The 15,738-nt window shown below is 38.1% G+C and overlaps 2 protein-coding genes across 2 annotated transcripts; both read left to right on the forward strand.

Moving 5' to 3' along the window:
* Positions 1-2,585: 2,585 nt before the first annotated feature.
* Positions 2,586-3,661, forward strand: LOC146485210 (melanocyte-stimulating hormone receptor-like). Its single transcript, XM_085103555.1, has one exon. The coding sequence runs from the start codon at positions 2,586-2,588 to the stop codon at positions 3,504-3,506; it is 921 nt and encodes a 306-aa protein (XP_084959681.1). The 3' UTR covers positions 3,507-3,661.
* Positions 3,662-9,828: 6,167 nt separating this feature from the next.
* Positions 9,829-11,457, forward strand: LOC146485211 (melanocyte-stimulating hormone receptor-like). Its single transcript, XM_085103612.1, has one exon. The coding sequence runs from the start codon at positions 9,840-9,842 to the stop codon at positions 10,758-10,760; it is 921 nt and encodes a 306-aa protein (XP_084959738.1). The 5' UTR covers positions 9,829-9,839; the 3' UTR covers positions 10,761-11,457.
* Positions 11,458-15,738: the final 4,281 nt, after the last annotated feature.

The following is a 15,738-nucleotide window of genomic DNA, read 5'->3' on the forward strand; positions in this document are numbered from 1 at the left end:
TCCTGTTTTACTTCTTTGCACGCGTGGTAAAGCCAGCAATGGGCAAAACTAAAGGAAAGTGGAGCACCGCGTAGTTCCAGGCTTACTTGATTCTTGTCCGATTTGTGAAGTTCATTATCGATCGAACCAGGAGCTCTTGTCACTGTCTGCGAGTACTTTCTTTTTTGTCATTACAAAATTTGCTTTTTCCCTTCTTTTGTGGTCCTGGCTTCGCTCTGGTTTGTGTCCAAGGACTTTGGTTTCTTCTAGGGCTTTTCAGGACGTCAAAATCCTTCCAATGTCAACGACAATTCTCGACAAGTAATGTATGACACTCTGGCCAATGGAAACAAAAAAATCCGAAAGAGAAATAGAAGCTTCTGGATGAACCACTTTTCCGCAAACAGGTCAGTGGAGAGTTCACGCCTTTTTGAGATTGTCATAACTCGATGGTTAGTTAACGTACTTTCATTTATAAAGTTATTTCACTCATTTTCTCGCGCACTTTTGAAGATTTCAGTTTTCTGTTTTAAATTGTTAAATTGATAATCAACTTTAATTTGGCTGAACATAGTTTTTTTTCCTAAAAGTATCTCCGCGAACCTTTGGAATAGCCTTAATTCAGTTTACTGAAAAAATTTGCTGCTTTAATGAAAGTTTTATCTTCAATATAAGAGGAATTCCTGATTTCAACAAACGTAGCGTCGGTTAGAAGGGACCTTACACATTAGCCACACAGTTTGTGTGGGTACCCTGTGCTAAGACTCACGCAACTCGAAAGCGCTGCAACAAAACTGTTAGTTTTTAATAGAATCAACCTCCTTACATTCAAGAAAGGAACAGGTAGTTTAAACGATGAAAGTTTGTACTCCACTTTTCAGTCAGTTTTGTCGCAATATAAAAGTCTCATTTTTTTTTCACTTAAAACCAAAACTTTATCACTTGTTTTGCTTTCTTTTTACTCGCTTCTAGCCAGGACAACGCAGAGTTGTTTCCAATGTTCCACCAAGACAATTCCATGTTTTTGGACTTTCTCCCACAAGAAATTCACAGAATCCCATACAAAGCGTCTTTGTCTTTTTACCGGCCGCCATTGAATTGTTATGAAACTAATACTGTTTCTCTGTATAATATCTGTGTCACGTTCGGCACATGCGCAGAATATATGCCGCCTGATTTGCATATGTGGATTAGCAGCTTCAGAATATTTTTCAAAGTTAATAACCGTCATATCAGTTCTGAGATGCCAACCTCTGAAGATCTGAAATCTGGAGATTTTTTCTTCCGAGCAACCCCCCCCCCTTTATCACCCTACCCTCCCCCCTAAACAAAATTGATGCACTTACCCCCCCCCCCCCCCCCCGTTGGCACAAAATTCGCACAGCACTAGAGCTTTTTCTGTCCTGCTTTTTAATTGGTTGAACGTTTGTCCAATCAGAAAGTCGTTTATATTGCAATGATGACAAAAGCGTATTTTCTTTGGTTTCCGTCAGTTTGTGGCAGACTGGTTAAAGCAGCCATGACACAATATTTCTTAAATTTATGGAACATTTGAGTTGAAATACTAGCCTATTATGTAAATAAAACGCCAACTCGCTTTTATCCGCGGGAGGTTTAGTCACCCGTACAGGAGGCCGGGAGATTCGTTCCGTATGCGGGAGACTCCCGGATAATCCGGGAGAGTTGGCATGAGTGCGGGGGCACCAAATTAACGATTTCTCTTCGAAGGATGCTAACTTGTATAAAAGACTGAGTAAAAAAAGTAAGACCTATTAAAAACAACATTAGTAATGATTCTTCACGTAGACTTTCATTGATGTTCATTGTTTAAGCTCCTCCCATCTCGAAATAAGGGAGACTTGCTCTTTATTTACTGAACAAATGATCATGGCCGGATTTCATTTTCTCGGATACACGCCTGAGGTCTAGAAAAATTCTACTGCATGGAGTCACAAGCCGAACGTGAGTGATTCCACTTATTACAAGCTAAACCACATGAGTGACAAAAGGAGCAGATGCTCGACGATAAACGGAGTCCCTGATGTAACCGAACTGACGCGAACGGTATAATGACTTGACACAGGAGTCAATTATGAAAGAGACTTTTAATGAAAAAAAGCTAAAAAAGGGTCTTTAATGATTTTAACCTTACATAATCGTACCTTTACTTTCATCTATCGCGAAACAAATAATATTCTCTGTTTTAAAAAAACGACAACGACAGTTTTTAGATCGTATAAAAGACATGTTTCGATTGAACACATCGTCAGTTTATCTAATAGTATCAGTTTCTACGTTTTGATGAGAGTTACAAATAGACGGCATGTATTTGGAGGAAGTAGAAACGAACCGTAGACAAATGTTTACTCCGTCGGAAAATTTACCAAATTTGCATAAAGATGTCAAAGGCACGTGTTTAAAGCAATAAAGCGAACTTATTTAAGGTCATATTATACAAAACGCAGTATGCAGTTGTATTAACTCCTTATTTAATTCATGCAGTTTGCTTACAGGTGTCGGTTGTGACTCTCATTAGAGCTACAAACAAACAGGGGCACCACACTTATTGTGAAACATATCGCTGGATCTGAATCATTAAGCTCACCATGGCCGAAGAGTTGTGCGATTACAATTTGGAGAGACTTGGACAACTTTTGAAGTTTCATGGGACTGCTGTGTCCTCGTTGTGTGTGTTAAACTTTGTTTTTTCTCCCGTGGCAGCGTTTGGAAATGTTCTTGTTATTCGCGCCCTGTGGAAAGCCTCATCGATGCCCGCTAATATAAAGAAGTTCTTCCTGAGTCTGGCTGTCTCTGATCTTGCAGTGGGATTGTTCGCCCAGTTAATGGTCGCAGTGGTGTCTAGGATGGCAGCGGATGGAGGTCATAACTTTGACTTACTCTGTCCAACAATATTAACCGTTTGTTCTTTCTCTTTATTTCTTCTCGCTGGCGCATCATTTCTGAATGTAACCGCCATTGCTGTCGATAGACTCCTGGCCCTTACTCTTCACCTACGATACCGGGAACTTGTCACTTCAAAGCGCGTCATACTAGCCTTAGTATCAGTTTGGCTTACAAGTAGTGGCTCTGCTTCTTTGGGCGTTTCTCTTAATACACGCAATGCCCTGATGGTAGCTGTGACTGTTCAATTTGTTGGAATTCTCTTGACAACAGTAGCGTACATTCGCATTTACAGAGTTGTTAGATATCATCAGAATCAAATCCACAGCCAACTTCAGCAGCAAAGTGCGCAAGCAATGGAGCTACTCCGAGAGAAAAAGTCCGCTTTAAATACTGTGTATTTCTATGTAATTTTTGTCGCGTGCTATTTTCCGCATGTTTGCTGTACAATATTGTTAACAACAGACAATACTCGAATTACTTTTTGGTTGGCTAATTACGTGACATGTTTTTTCGTTCTTCTCAATTCGTCGTTAAATCCTGTAGTTTACTGCTGGCGATATCGAGAAATTCGTCAAATTATGAAAAGCACAGTGAAAAAAATATTCCGCATCACCGACAGTTAAGGCGGAATAAAGATGCTTTCTTTATTTTTTTCTTTCACTTCGAGCTAATATGTACAGTATAAGTAATTATGCAACATGTCTTAAGCAGGAACTAAATGAACATTTGTTGAACAGCGAAATAATTTTTTAACTCGTGAACTTAATGTTAGTTGCGGCACAACAGTACTTTTTAATATCATGAAGGAAAAGTAAAAAAATGTACGCCGAATGCAGAACAAGAAAAATTATAAGTTATTATTGTATGCATGAAAAATGGTTACACAAAGTATATTCGATTTTGGCTCACATTCTTGTATGATTCTATTATGGTCCATAAGTGCATGAATGGAAGAGCCCCTGGCTATCTTATTAACAAATGTACACGTAGATCAGACCTTCATAACAGAAATACGCGATATAACAAAGATTTAAATCTGCCGAGATGCAGATTAAAAACTGGGCAGCGATTCTTTGCCTATAGAAGGGTTACCTGCTGGAACAGACTTCCCAAAGACCTCAAAGAAGTAGTGAACTCTAGTACTTTACAGAAGAGACTTGTAAATATGCTGTTAACATAAAATTGATTTATCTTTATTTCCCTTAGTAGTTCATTTCATTAGTTATTACATTTTATTCTTTCGCCTTATCTTGTAATTTTAATATATTGTGGCTGAAAAGCCCTGTAAAGGGAGCTTCAATAAACGTATGTATGTAAATAAAAACGTGGCATAAATAATAATATAAAATATAAAGGTGAAATCAACTGATCCGTATTTAGTTTTTGTTGCTGTAAAATGACGCACAAATGCCCTTTTATTTATTTATTTTTTATTTTCTCTTTCCTTCCTTTCTTTCTTTCTTGCTTAAAATATTTTGATGTGTAGTTTATCCCGGTATCTTTTTGGGATTTTTGTCGTATTTTTGGCGACTTAGAATACAAACTCCGTTTCGTTGCTGCTCAATTCAATTTTGATTCGGTGGGTCATTCGGTGAAAGCAAAGTTCCAGAAAAAGATAAATGTTGGAGAGGGCTCTGAAAGCAGGCGGCACAGTACATAACGTCATCTGAGAATAAAACATGTGCCCAGAAAACATAAGTAGAAATTTATTACAAAACGATCGATGCTGTGTAGTCTGAGTTCCTGGTAGGTCAGTATTCATGATACTGTGCGCATACGTTCTGCGCATCTCGAGATACTCGATTTCCTATGGGTGGTGCCTACTAATACTGGGATATTTTTGCGCGGTTTAAAACTATGCAGAGAAAGCAGAACTTAACAAGTGCTCTTGGTGTTTAAAACGGAAATTGACCATGCATTTTTCAGAGTTAAGAAAGCTTCAATTTGGATAAAAAACGCCATACATTGCTTTGTATTTTACTACCTTTTAGAATAATTGTTGCTAAATTATCAAAAAAAAAATGCCCGACTCTCTCTCTTGGATTCCAATAGCCCTTGCTAAAATCTGCTTTTCCTGCATAGTTATAAACTGTGCGAAAATACTTCTGTATAACTGAAGGAAGCGTTGACGATCCAGTTTCACCCAGTTTACCATCCGCAACAATTCATCAGTACTACGATCGCAATTTGAAAATGTTATGACGCGTGCTGTGCAATTTTGTAATTTTTGTAACTTTTGAGAAAGACTCTTAGAACAGGATCCCCACACCGAACTGCAGTAATCGAGATGAGGTTGGACTAATGAATTATAAATGGAAAGTAAAGTCTTATATGGGACCAAATACCTAATACGTTTAATGGCGCTAATACCAGAAGCAATCTTTTTAGAAAGCTCATTGATGTGACACTCCCAAGTAAGATTTTCATCAATGTGTAAACCTAAGGATTTAACAGTCGAGACTCGTTTTATCGGAAACTGGTCCATATTAGCATTAGGATTCGCTGTAAAATTTAAAAGCCTTTGCTTAGAACCAATCAGAAGGAATTCTGTCTTTGTCATATTTAAAGTTAGTTTGTTGGCTGCAAGCCACACACGAATTCTCTCCAAATCAAGATTAATACGACTATTTATTTCATCAACATCACTACCAGCAAAAGTAATACCATCGGCGTACATCCTTGGTTGGGAATGCTGGAGACAATTAGGCAAATCATTTATATATAATAGAAATAGAAGGGGCCCAAGAATCGTTCCCTGTGGAACACTACAGCGAAGGAACATTTTGGACGATTTATTCCCTAACAGTTACAGTAGCAGAATCTGACCCCCCCCCCCCCCTCCCCTCCCCATGGCCTAAGGAAGAAACAATGGCTACTTGCTGCAAAGACATAAATGAGATACTTATACAATGCAAATACTTTGTGCCTCTGTACAACGGTTGCATTGGTGGAGTGAGTGAGCAAGGTAAGAAGGCATGGCGGATAGACATGCATTTACTACATCAACATCAACAAGCAAGGTTTATTTACCGTCAATATAAAATAATCTAAAAGAAACTTTTATACTCTTTGGCAGAGAGCATCTCACATGCATATTAACAAATAAGTACAAAATGTATATTATCTAAGTCAATGGACCTTCTGAAAATCTGACACTGACATTTACCATAATTTCAGAACTATAGTTTGAGCAGACAGGAAAAGGTGACCAAAAATAAGAGCGTTTACCATTGAAGTTTTCTTAGAAAACTAACAAACAAATTTGTGTAAGGCTGATCATAATTTTCTTATCAAAGAGGAATTTAACGTCTTTTTCAACAATAATCATTCCTTGAAGCTAGAGCAGAGTGATTTCCAGAAATAGAAAGACCGTGTTTCGATTAATGGGAACATAAATTTTCACACAAGTGACACACAAAAGCAAGATTTTATTTTTTATTTTTTTTACAGTTGGAATACTTCAGAAATTTAGAACTACTCAAGGTATTGTATGGAGGTGGCATCGCCAATAAACTGCAGAGGAGAGATTTTATAGATTAAGTTTTAACCCCTTTAATCCCTAATAAAACAGAACAAATTCTCCCATCTTCTCCCCATACTTTTCTTATAAAAGAAATGTGGAAAAGTTATTACAATATCAAGAAAATTCACCTTGGATTATCATATCTTCAATTCTCATGACCTCAAGGGTTGAATAAGCATCAATATTACAAAGAGAAATTTGATGCTGATCATTGTTAGGGCTTAAAGGGTTAAAATTTGAAAAAACTACATGAATTTGTAAATGGAATAGACTAATCAGCAGAGCTTCTTCTTCCTACACAATTCCTTCTAAATTCAAACTATCATGGACCCCCCCGCCCCCCACCACCACCCCTTGTGAGATTCAGCTTGACAATTTTCATGCTAGTTAATAGGCCATTTCCGAGTTGCTGTAAACCTCATTTCCGAGTTGCTGTAAACCTCATGATGAAAGCGAGGCTAAGTGCAAAGCTTTTCTTATGAAAATTAGTTTTGTTTGCATATGAATGAAAACTAATTTTCGTGATAAAAACTTTGCTTTTACACTCGCTTTCATAATGAGGTTTGCGGCAACTTGGAAATGTCCTATTTATTTTATTTATTTAAGGTGGCTCACTACAGTTTTCTGGAGTGAAAGAACGCCTTAAATCAAACTTAAGAAAAACGCCAACAGGAATTTTCTTGCACATTTTTTCTAGTACAGTAAATACAAAATAGATTATTTTGAGTCAGAAATTAAATTTAGAATGCTCAAAAAGTGTTAAATACAAAAGAATGAGTCTTATTGGGGGCCTGGAAACTACACCTTTCAGAGTTGTCTGGCTCTAAATCTAGCCGTACGACCCCACTTCAAAATTTCAGGATTTGGAAAGTGGGCAAAAATAAGTATTTACAGGGAAGAACACGAAATTTTGACAGGGAGAAATTTGGCAAATGACAAAATTGGGAAATTTTGCCTTATTTGAAAATCCCTTTAAAAATTTCTGACGGATTTTCTCTAAAAAATGTTTACGTTTCCGTTTTATTGTTTTCTTTCAACAGCAAAAATTTGAACATAGATTGTACGGCTAGATTTGGAGAAACAAAGCGAGAAAAAATAGTTTTTGCGACCTACGGTGAGAGGACCATTGCGCATGCTTGTTCTGGGAAAACCCGGGTTCCAGCACGCGCACGCGCGCTCCAACTGGTGAGTGCATGCTGTTCGTGTTCAAACATTTGGCGCAAAATCACAACTCTTCAAAGGCTTTAAGGCTGTTAAGGGCCGGCAACCATTAGACAACACGTTTTTTCAGTTATCAAGCCCAAACACGATCTAGCTACTGTAAACACACTTCTGAAACCCACCTGGAATAACAGGAAATTTTTCCCAGAGCCGCCATTTTGTTTTTGTGCTGGCGGGTTTCCTCAGCAAGCTCGCGTGATTTTCCTCGCGCGTGATGCTTTCGCGCGATGGGTAGCGCGCGCGCATATCAAAGACTCGCACAGTACAAAAACTATAGTAAGCCACCTTAAGGCTCACGCAACTCTAAGGCGCTGTAACAAAACTGTTTGTTTTTAATAGAATCAACCTCGTTACATCTAAGAAAGGAACAGGTAGTTTAAAACGATGAAAGTTTGTACTCCACTCTTAGCAGGGAACCCGTAACCAGAATATAATGGGCTAAAAAACGGGGCTAAAACCGTGTATTGTGCAGTCAGTTTTATCGCGATATGAAAGTCTCATTTGTTTTTTCACTTAAAACCAAAACTTCATCACTTGTTTTGCTTTCTTTTTACTCGCTTCTAGCCAGGACAACGCAGAGTTGTTTCCACTGTTCCACCAAGACAATTCCATGTTTTTGGACTTTCTCCCACAAGAAATTCACAGAATCCCATACAAAGCCAGTCACGTGCCCAGATCTCCGGCGACACTCCCGAACCGACTGAGATCTGGGTACGAGATTAATACAAAGCATCTTTGTCTTTTTACCGGCCATACCCTGGACGCCCCACAATGCATTGCAATTCAATATGGCCGCCATTGAATTGTTATGAAAATAATACTGTTTCTCTGTATAATATTTGTGTCCGTGCCGCACATGACCCGAATATATGCCGCCTGATTTGCATATGTGGATTAGCAATTTCAGAATATTTCTTATTAACCGTCACATCAGTTCTGTTGCCACAAAATTAAGGATTTCTCTTCGAGGGATGCTAACTTGTATAAATGAGTTGGAGTAAAAAGACTAAGGGGCTGTTTACATGGAGGGAGGAAGATCCTAGAAGGCGGATCATCCTAGTGCCATATGTTTTCTTTATTCAGTTTACATGCAAAAAATTGTACTTGGCCCTAGTGCTAGGATCTTCCTAGAGATAAGATTTTCCTAGCTGAGAGATAGGAAGATCCTAGTACTAGAAAGATCCTAGCTCCATGTAAACTACCTTCGCTCGGAAGATCCTAGTACTAGGAACAAAAAAGAACAAAATGCCGGCAGTCGAGCGTTCAGCTTCTAAAGGCCGACAATTTTTCTTCTTTGTCTTCTCCTCTTGGTAATCACTTCGACCGAAATTTCTGCATGTAAACCAAACGAAAAGTTGATCTGCCTTCTAGGATCTTCCTTGTGCTAGGATCTTCCTCCCTCCATGTAAACAGCCCCTAAGACCTGTTGAAAACAACATTAGTATTAATTTTTCACGTAGACTTTCAGTGATATTCATTTTTTAAGCTCCTCCCATCTCGAAATAAGGAAGACTTGCTTTTTATTTAACAAGCAAAAGATGGATTTCAAGTTCTCAAATACACGCCTGAGGTCTAGAAAAATTCTACTGTATGGAATCACAAGCCAAACGTGAGTGATTCCACTTATTACAAGCTAAACCACATGAGTGACAAAAGGAGCAGATGCTCGACGATAAACGGAGTCCCTGATGTAACCGAACTGACGGGAGCGGTATAATGACATGACACAGGAGTCAATTATAAAAGAGACTTTTAATGAAAAAACGCCAAAAAAAAGTCTTTACTTTCATCTATCGCGAAACAAATAATATTCTCTATTTTAATAAACGACAACGACAGTTTTTAGATCGTATAAAAGACATGTTTCAATGGAACACATCGTCAGTTTATGTAATGGTATCAGTGTCTACGTTTTGAATAGACGGCATGTATTTGGAGGAACTAGAAACCAACCGTAGACAAATGTTTACTCCGTCGGAAAAGTTACCAAATTTGCATAAAGATATGAAAGGTACGTGTCTAAAGCAATAAAGCGAACTTATTTAAGGTCATATTATACACTGAAACGTGGTATGCAGTTGTATTAATATCTTATTTAATTCATGCAGTTTGCTTGCAGGTGTCGTTTATGACTCTCATAAGAGCTTCAAACATATAGGGGCACCACACTTATTGTGAAACATTTCGCTGGATCTGAATCATTAAGCTCACCATGGTCGAAGAGTTCTGCGATTACAATTTGAAGGGACTTGAGCAACTTGCGCAGGTTCATGGGACTGCTGTGTCCTCGTTGTCTGTGTTAAACTTTGTTTTTTCTCCCGTAGCAACATTTGGAAATATTCTTGTTATTCGCGCCCTGTGGAAAGCCTCATCGATGCCCGCTAATATAAAGAAGTTCTTCCTGAGTCTTGCTGTCTCTGATCTTGCAGTGGGATTGTTCGCCCATTTAATGCTCGCAGTGGTGCTTAGGATGGCAGCGGATGGAGGTCATAACTTTGACTTACGCTGTCCGACAATTTTAACTGTTTGTTATTTCTCTTTATTTCTTCTCGCTTACGCATCATTTCTGAATGTAACCGCCATTGCTGTCGATAGACTCCTAGCTATTACTCTTCACCTACGATACCGGGAACTTGTCACTTCAAAGCGCGTCATACTAGCCTTAGTATCAGTTTGGCTTACAAGTAGTGGCTCTGCTTCTCTGTTCGTTTCGCTTAATACACACAATGCCCTGATGGTAGCTGTGATTGTTAAATTTGTTGGAATTCTCTTGACAACAGTAGCGTACGTTCGCATTTACAGAGCTGTAAGACATCATCAGAATCAAATCCACAGTCAATTTCAGCAACAAAATGCGCAAGCAATGGAACTATTCCGAGAGAAAAAGTCCGCTTTTAATACTGTGTACTTCTATGTAATTTTTGTCGCATGCTATTTTCCGAAGTTTTGCTCTACAATATTGTTAATAACAGACCATGCTCAAATTACTTTTTTGTTGGCTTATTACCTGACCTTTTTTTTCGTTCTTCTCAATTCGTCGTTAAATCCTGTAGTTTACTGCTGGCGATATCGAGAAATTCGTCAAATTATGAAAAGCACAGTGAAAAAAATATTCCGCATCACCGACAGTTAAGGTGGAATAAAGATGCTTTCTTTATTTTTTCTTTCACTTCGAACTAATATGTACAGTATAAGTAATTATGCAACATGTCTTAAGCAGGAAATAAATGAACATTTGTTGAACAGCGAAACAATTTCTTAATTTGCGAACTTAATGTTAGTTGCGGCACAACAGTGCTATTTCATATCATGAAGGAAAAGTAAAAAAATGTACGCCGAAATACAAGACAAGAAAAAATATAAGTAATAACCGTATGCATGAAAAAAAGTTACACAAAGTTAATTCGTGTTTAGCTTACATTGTTGTATGATTCTATTATGGTCCATAAGTGCATGAATGGAAGAGCCCTTGGCTATCTTATTAACAAATGTACACGTAGACCAGACCTTCATAACAGAAATACGCGATATAACAAAGATTTAAATCTGCCGAGATGCAGATTAAAAACTGGGCAGCGATCCTTTGCCTATAGAGGGGCTACCTGCTGGAACAGACTTCCCAAAGACCTCAAAGAAGTAGTGAACTCTGGTACTTTTAAGAAGAGACTTGAAAATATGCTGTTAACATAAATTGAAATATCTTTATTTCCCTTAGTAGTTAATTTCATTAGTTATTATATTTTATTCTTATCTTGTAATTTTAATATATTGTGGCTGAAAGGCCCTGTAAAGGGAGCTTCAATAAACGTATGTATGTATGTATTGTTGAAGGAGTAAATAAAAACGAGGCATAAATAATAATATAAAACATAACGTGAAATCAACTGATCCGTATTTAGTTTTTGTTGCTGTAAAATGACGTACAAATGCCCTTTCATTTATTTATTTTTTATTTTCTCCTTCCTTGCTTCCTTCCTTTCTTTCTTTCTTGCTTAAAGTATTTTGATGTGTAGTTTATCCCGGTTTTTTTTTGGGATTTTTGTCGTATTTTTGGCGACTTAGAATACAAATTCCGTTTCGTTGCTGCTCAATTCAATTTTGATTCGGTGGGTCATTCGGTGAAAGCAAAGTTCCAGAAAAAGATAAAGGTTGGAGAGGGCTCTGAAAGCAGGCGGCACAGTACATAACGTCATCTGAGAATAAAACATGTGCCCAGAAAACCTAAGTAGAAAGTTATTACAAAACGATCGATGCTGTGTAGTCTGAGTTCCTGATAGGTCAGTATATATGATACTGTGCGCATACGTTCTGCGCATCTCGAGATACTCGGATTTCCTATGGGTGGTGCCTACTAATACTGGGATATTTTTGCGCGGTTTAAAACTATGCGGAGAAAGCAGAACTTAGCAAGTGCTCTTGGTGTTTAAAACGGAAATTGACCATGCATTTTTCAGAGTTAAGAAAGCTTCAATTTGGATAAAAAACGCCATACATTGCTTTGTATTTTACTACCTTTTAGAATAATTGTTGCTAAATTATCAAAAAAAAAATGCCCGACTCTCGCCAATTTTTTTTTGGATTCCAGTAGCCCTTGCTAAAATCTGCTTTTCCCGCATAGTTATAAACTGTGCGAAAATACTTCTGTATAACTGAAGGAAACGTTGACGGTCCAGTTTAACCCAGTTTACCATCCGCAACAATTCATCAGTACTACGATCGTAATTTGAAAATGTTATGACGCGTGCTGTGCAATTTTGTAATTTTTGTAACTTTCGAGAAAGACTCTTAGAACAGGATACCCACACCTAACTGCAGTAATCGAGATGAGATTGGACTAATGAATTATAAATGGAAAGTAAAGTCTTATATGGGACCAAATACCTAATACGTTTAATGGCGCTATTATACGTACCAGAAGCAATCTTTTTAGAAAGCTCATTGAATGATGGCACTCCCAAGTAAGATTTTCATTAATGTGTACCCCTGAGGAAATAACAGTCGAGACTCGTTATGTCGGAAACTGGTTGATATTAGCAGTAGGATTCGCTGTAAAATTTTAAAGCCTTTGCTTGGAACCAATCAGAAGAAATTCTGTCTTTGTCATATTTAAAGTTAGTTTGTTGGCTGCAAGCCACACACGAATTCTCTCCAAATCAAGATTAATACAACTATTTATTTCATCAACATCACTACAAAAGTAATACTAGTGTCATTGGCGTACATCCTTGGTTGGGAATGCTGGAGGCAATTAGGCAAATCATTTATATATAATAGAAATAGAAGGAGCCCAAGAATCATTCCCTGTGGAACACTACAGCGAAGGAACATTTTGGACGATTTATTCCCTAACGGTTACGGTAGAAGAAACTGACCCCCCCCCCCCCCCCCCTCCCCATGGCCGAAGGAAGAAAAACTACCACTTAATAGATAGATAAAAGGGTTTTTCCTGAGAGCAACATCTTTATTGGTGACAGAATCTATACTCAACCCCCTTTCCTGAGTTACTAAAAACAAAGGCTAGAAAAACCTTGCAGCAAAGACACAAATGAGGTACTTATACAATGCAAATATTTTGTGCCTCTGTGCAACGGTTGCATTGGTGGAGTGAGTGAGCAAGGTAAGAAGGGATGGCGGATAGACATCAACATCAACAAGCAAGGTTTATTTACCATCAATATAAAATAATCCAAAACAAACTGTTATACTCTTTTGCAGAGAGCATCTCACATGCATATTAACAAATAAGTACAAAATACATATTATCTAAGTCAATGAACCATTTAAAAATCTGACATTGAAGTTTACGATAATTTCAAAATCATAGTCTGAGCAGACAGGAAAAGGGGACCAAAAATAAGAGCGTTTAACATTGAAGTTTTCTATGAAAACTAACAAACAAATTTGTGTAAGGCTGATCATAATTTTCTTATCAAAGAGGAAATTAACGCCTTTTTCAACAATAATTATTCCTTGTAGCTGGAGCAACTGAGTGATTTCCAGAAATAGAAAGACCGTGTTTCGATTAATGAGAACATAAAATCAATTTTCACACAAGTGCCACACAAAAGCAAGATTTTATTTTTTATTTTTTTACAGTTGGAATACTTCAGAAATTAAGAACTACTCAAGGTATTGTATGGAGGTGGCATCGCCAATAAACTGCAGAGGAGAGATTTTATAGATAAAGTTTTAACCCCTTTAATCCCTAATAAAAAGAACAAATTCTCCCATCTTGTCCCCATACTTTTCTTATAAAAGAAATGTGGAGAAGTTATTGTAATATCAAGAAAATTCACCTTGGGTGATCATATCCTCAATTCTCATGACTTCAAGGGTTGAATAAGCATCAATATTACAAAGAGAAATTTGATGCTGATTGTTATGATAAGTTGGTTGTCCTGTGCAAGGTATTGTAATGTGATCTTAAGGATCACGTGTGGAGTAAAAGTACTGTAATAAAGCTCTTGAAGTTGAAGCTTGTGGATGTGTATTTTCTCGTACTCATAACATGGTACCAGGATCTCTTTAAAAGAAACCTCTCTGACTCCCAACTCCGACATGGAACGTATCAAACCTCCCTCAGAATTGGATATTGATAGTCTCAATCTCGCAGATGTGTGGAAGGAATGGAAGGAAGCGTGGGAATTGTATCGGATATCGAGTGGCCTTCACGAAAAGGACGATGCCATACAGATAGCAACTATCCAAAGTATTCTCGGGATCAAAGCAAGACGGGTGCTCAAAACCCTACCAAACATTCCCGTAAATATCACGGAAAGGACTGTTGCAGGTATTTTAACGGCGCTTGAAACGTATTGTGTTCCTCGTAAGAACACAACCTACGAACGATACGTCTTCAGAATGACCATTCAAGAAGATCGCTCGTTTGACATATTTGTTACCGATCTCAGAAGAAAAGCTGAATACTGCGATTTCGGGGCGATTAAGGATTCTCTGATACGAGATCAGATTGTGGTGGGCATAAATGATCCCAAACTACGAGAGCGGCTGCTACGCGAGACGGATTTGACACTCGAGAAAGCCATGAAATTATGCAGAATTACGGAACAATCTCAGGAACACTCGAAAATCTTCATCTCACCAGCCACTCAGACGGGTAACATCGACGCTGTAAGGAAGACAGAGCCACCGGCGGACACAACAAAATCTAAAAACGAAGACTCGCGTAGAATAATGAAATGCAAATTCTGTGCAGCGTCTCATGACAGGGGAAATTGTCCGGCCTATGGAGCCACGTGTCACAACTGCAATGGAAGAAATCACTATGCTCGGTGCTGCTTCAAATCGAAGAATGGCACGGAAGAAAGAAGAGTTCGTCACGTGGAAGTAGAGGAGAAGGGAAACAATGAACTGCTGGAGGGTCTGTACATCGAGGAAATTCAAGGTAGTACTAGAAGGAACATTCAGTCAGATCTACTTGTTAATGACATTCCCGTAAGTTTTAAACTTGACACAGGTGCAGAATGTAATGTAATTTCCTTAGGTCTGGCTAATGAGTTGAATGCTCAGGTACACCCAACAAACATGCTACTTAAGTCGTTTGGAGGGAACCAACTAGATACTGTGGGCAAATGCCTTCTTGACACGAAGGTAAAGGAGGCTAAGGTTTCAACACCCTTGGAGTTTTATGTACTCCGAGATAATGTCCGACCCCTCCTTGGTTTAGAATCATGTTTAGACCTAGAGCTTATCACCTTGAATAACAAAGTAGAACAAATAGGTCTCAGTGTTGATGAAGTTCAGGAAAAATTCACCCTTTTGGATGAATTTCAAGACGTTTTCAAAGGTTTAGGATGTGTTGAGGGAGAGTATAACATTAAATTGAAGCCTAATAGTCACGCTACTATTCAACCACAACGGAATGTACCATTAAGACTGATAGATAAACTCAAAGGAACCCTCAATGATCTTGAAAGAAAAGGTATTATTGCCAAAGTAGAATGTCCAGTTACCTGGGTTAGCAATTTAGTAATCGTTGAAAAAGCAAACAAAACTCTAAGATTGTGTTTAGACCCACCAGATTTGAATGAAGCCATTGAAAAGGAGGATTTCAAACCGCCAAGTTTTGAAACAATTTCAAGTACTCTGAA

Source organism: Pavona decussata, unplaced genomic scaffold (genome assembly GCF_977016875.1).
Source record: "Pavona decussata unplaced genomic scaffold, jaPavDecu1.1 SCAFFOLD_27, whole genome shotgun sequence".
NCBI classification, from domain to species: Eukaryota; Metazoa; Cnidaria; class Anthozoa; order Scleractinia; family Agariciidae; genus Pavona; species Pavona decussata.

Coding starts and splice junctions, on each gene's coding strand:
- LOC146485210 (XM_085103555.1), top strand. CDS start 2,586: ATGGCCGAAGAGTTGTGCGATTACAATTTGGAGAGACTTGGACAACTT.
- LOC146485211 (XM_085103612.1), top strand. CDS start 9,840: ATGGTCGAAGAGTTCTGCGATTACAATTTGAAGGGACTTGAGCAACTT.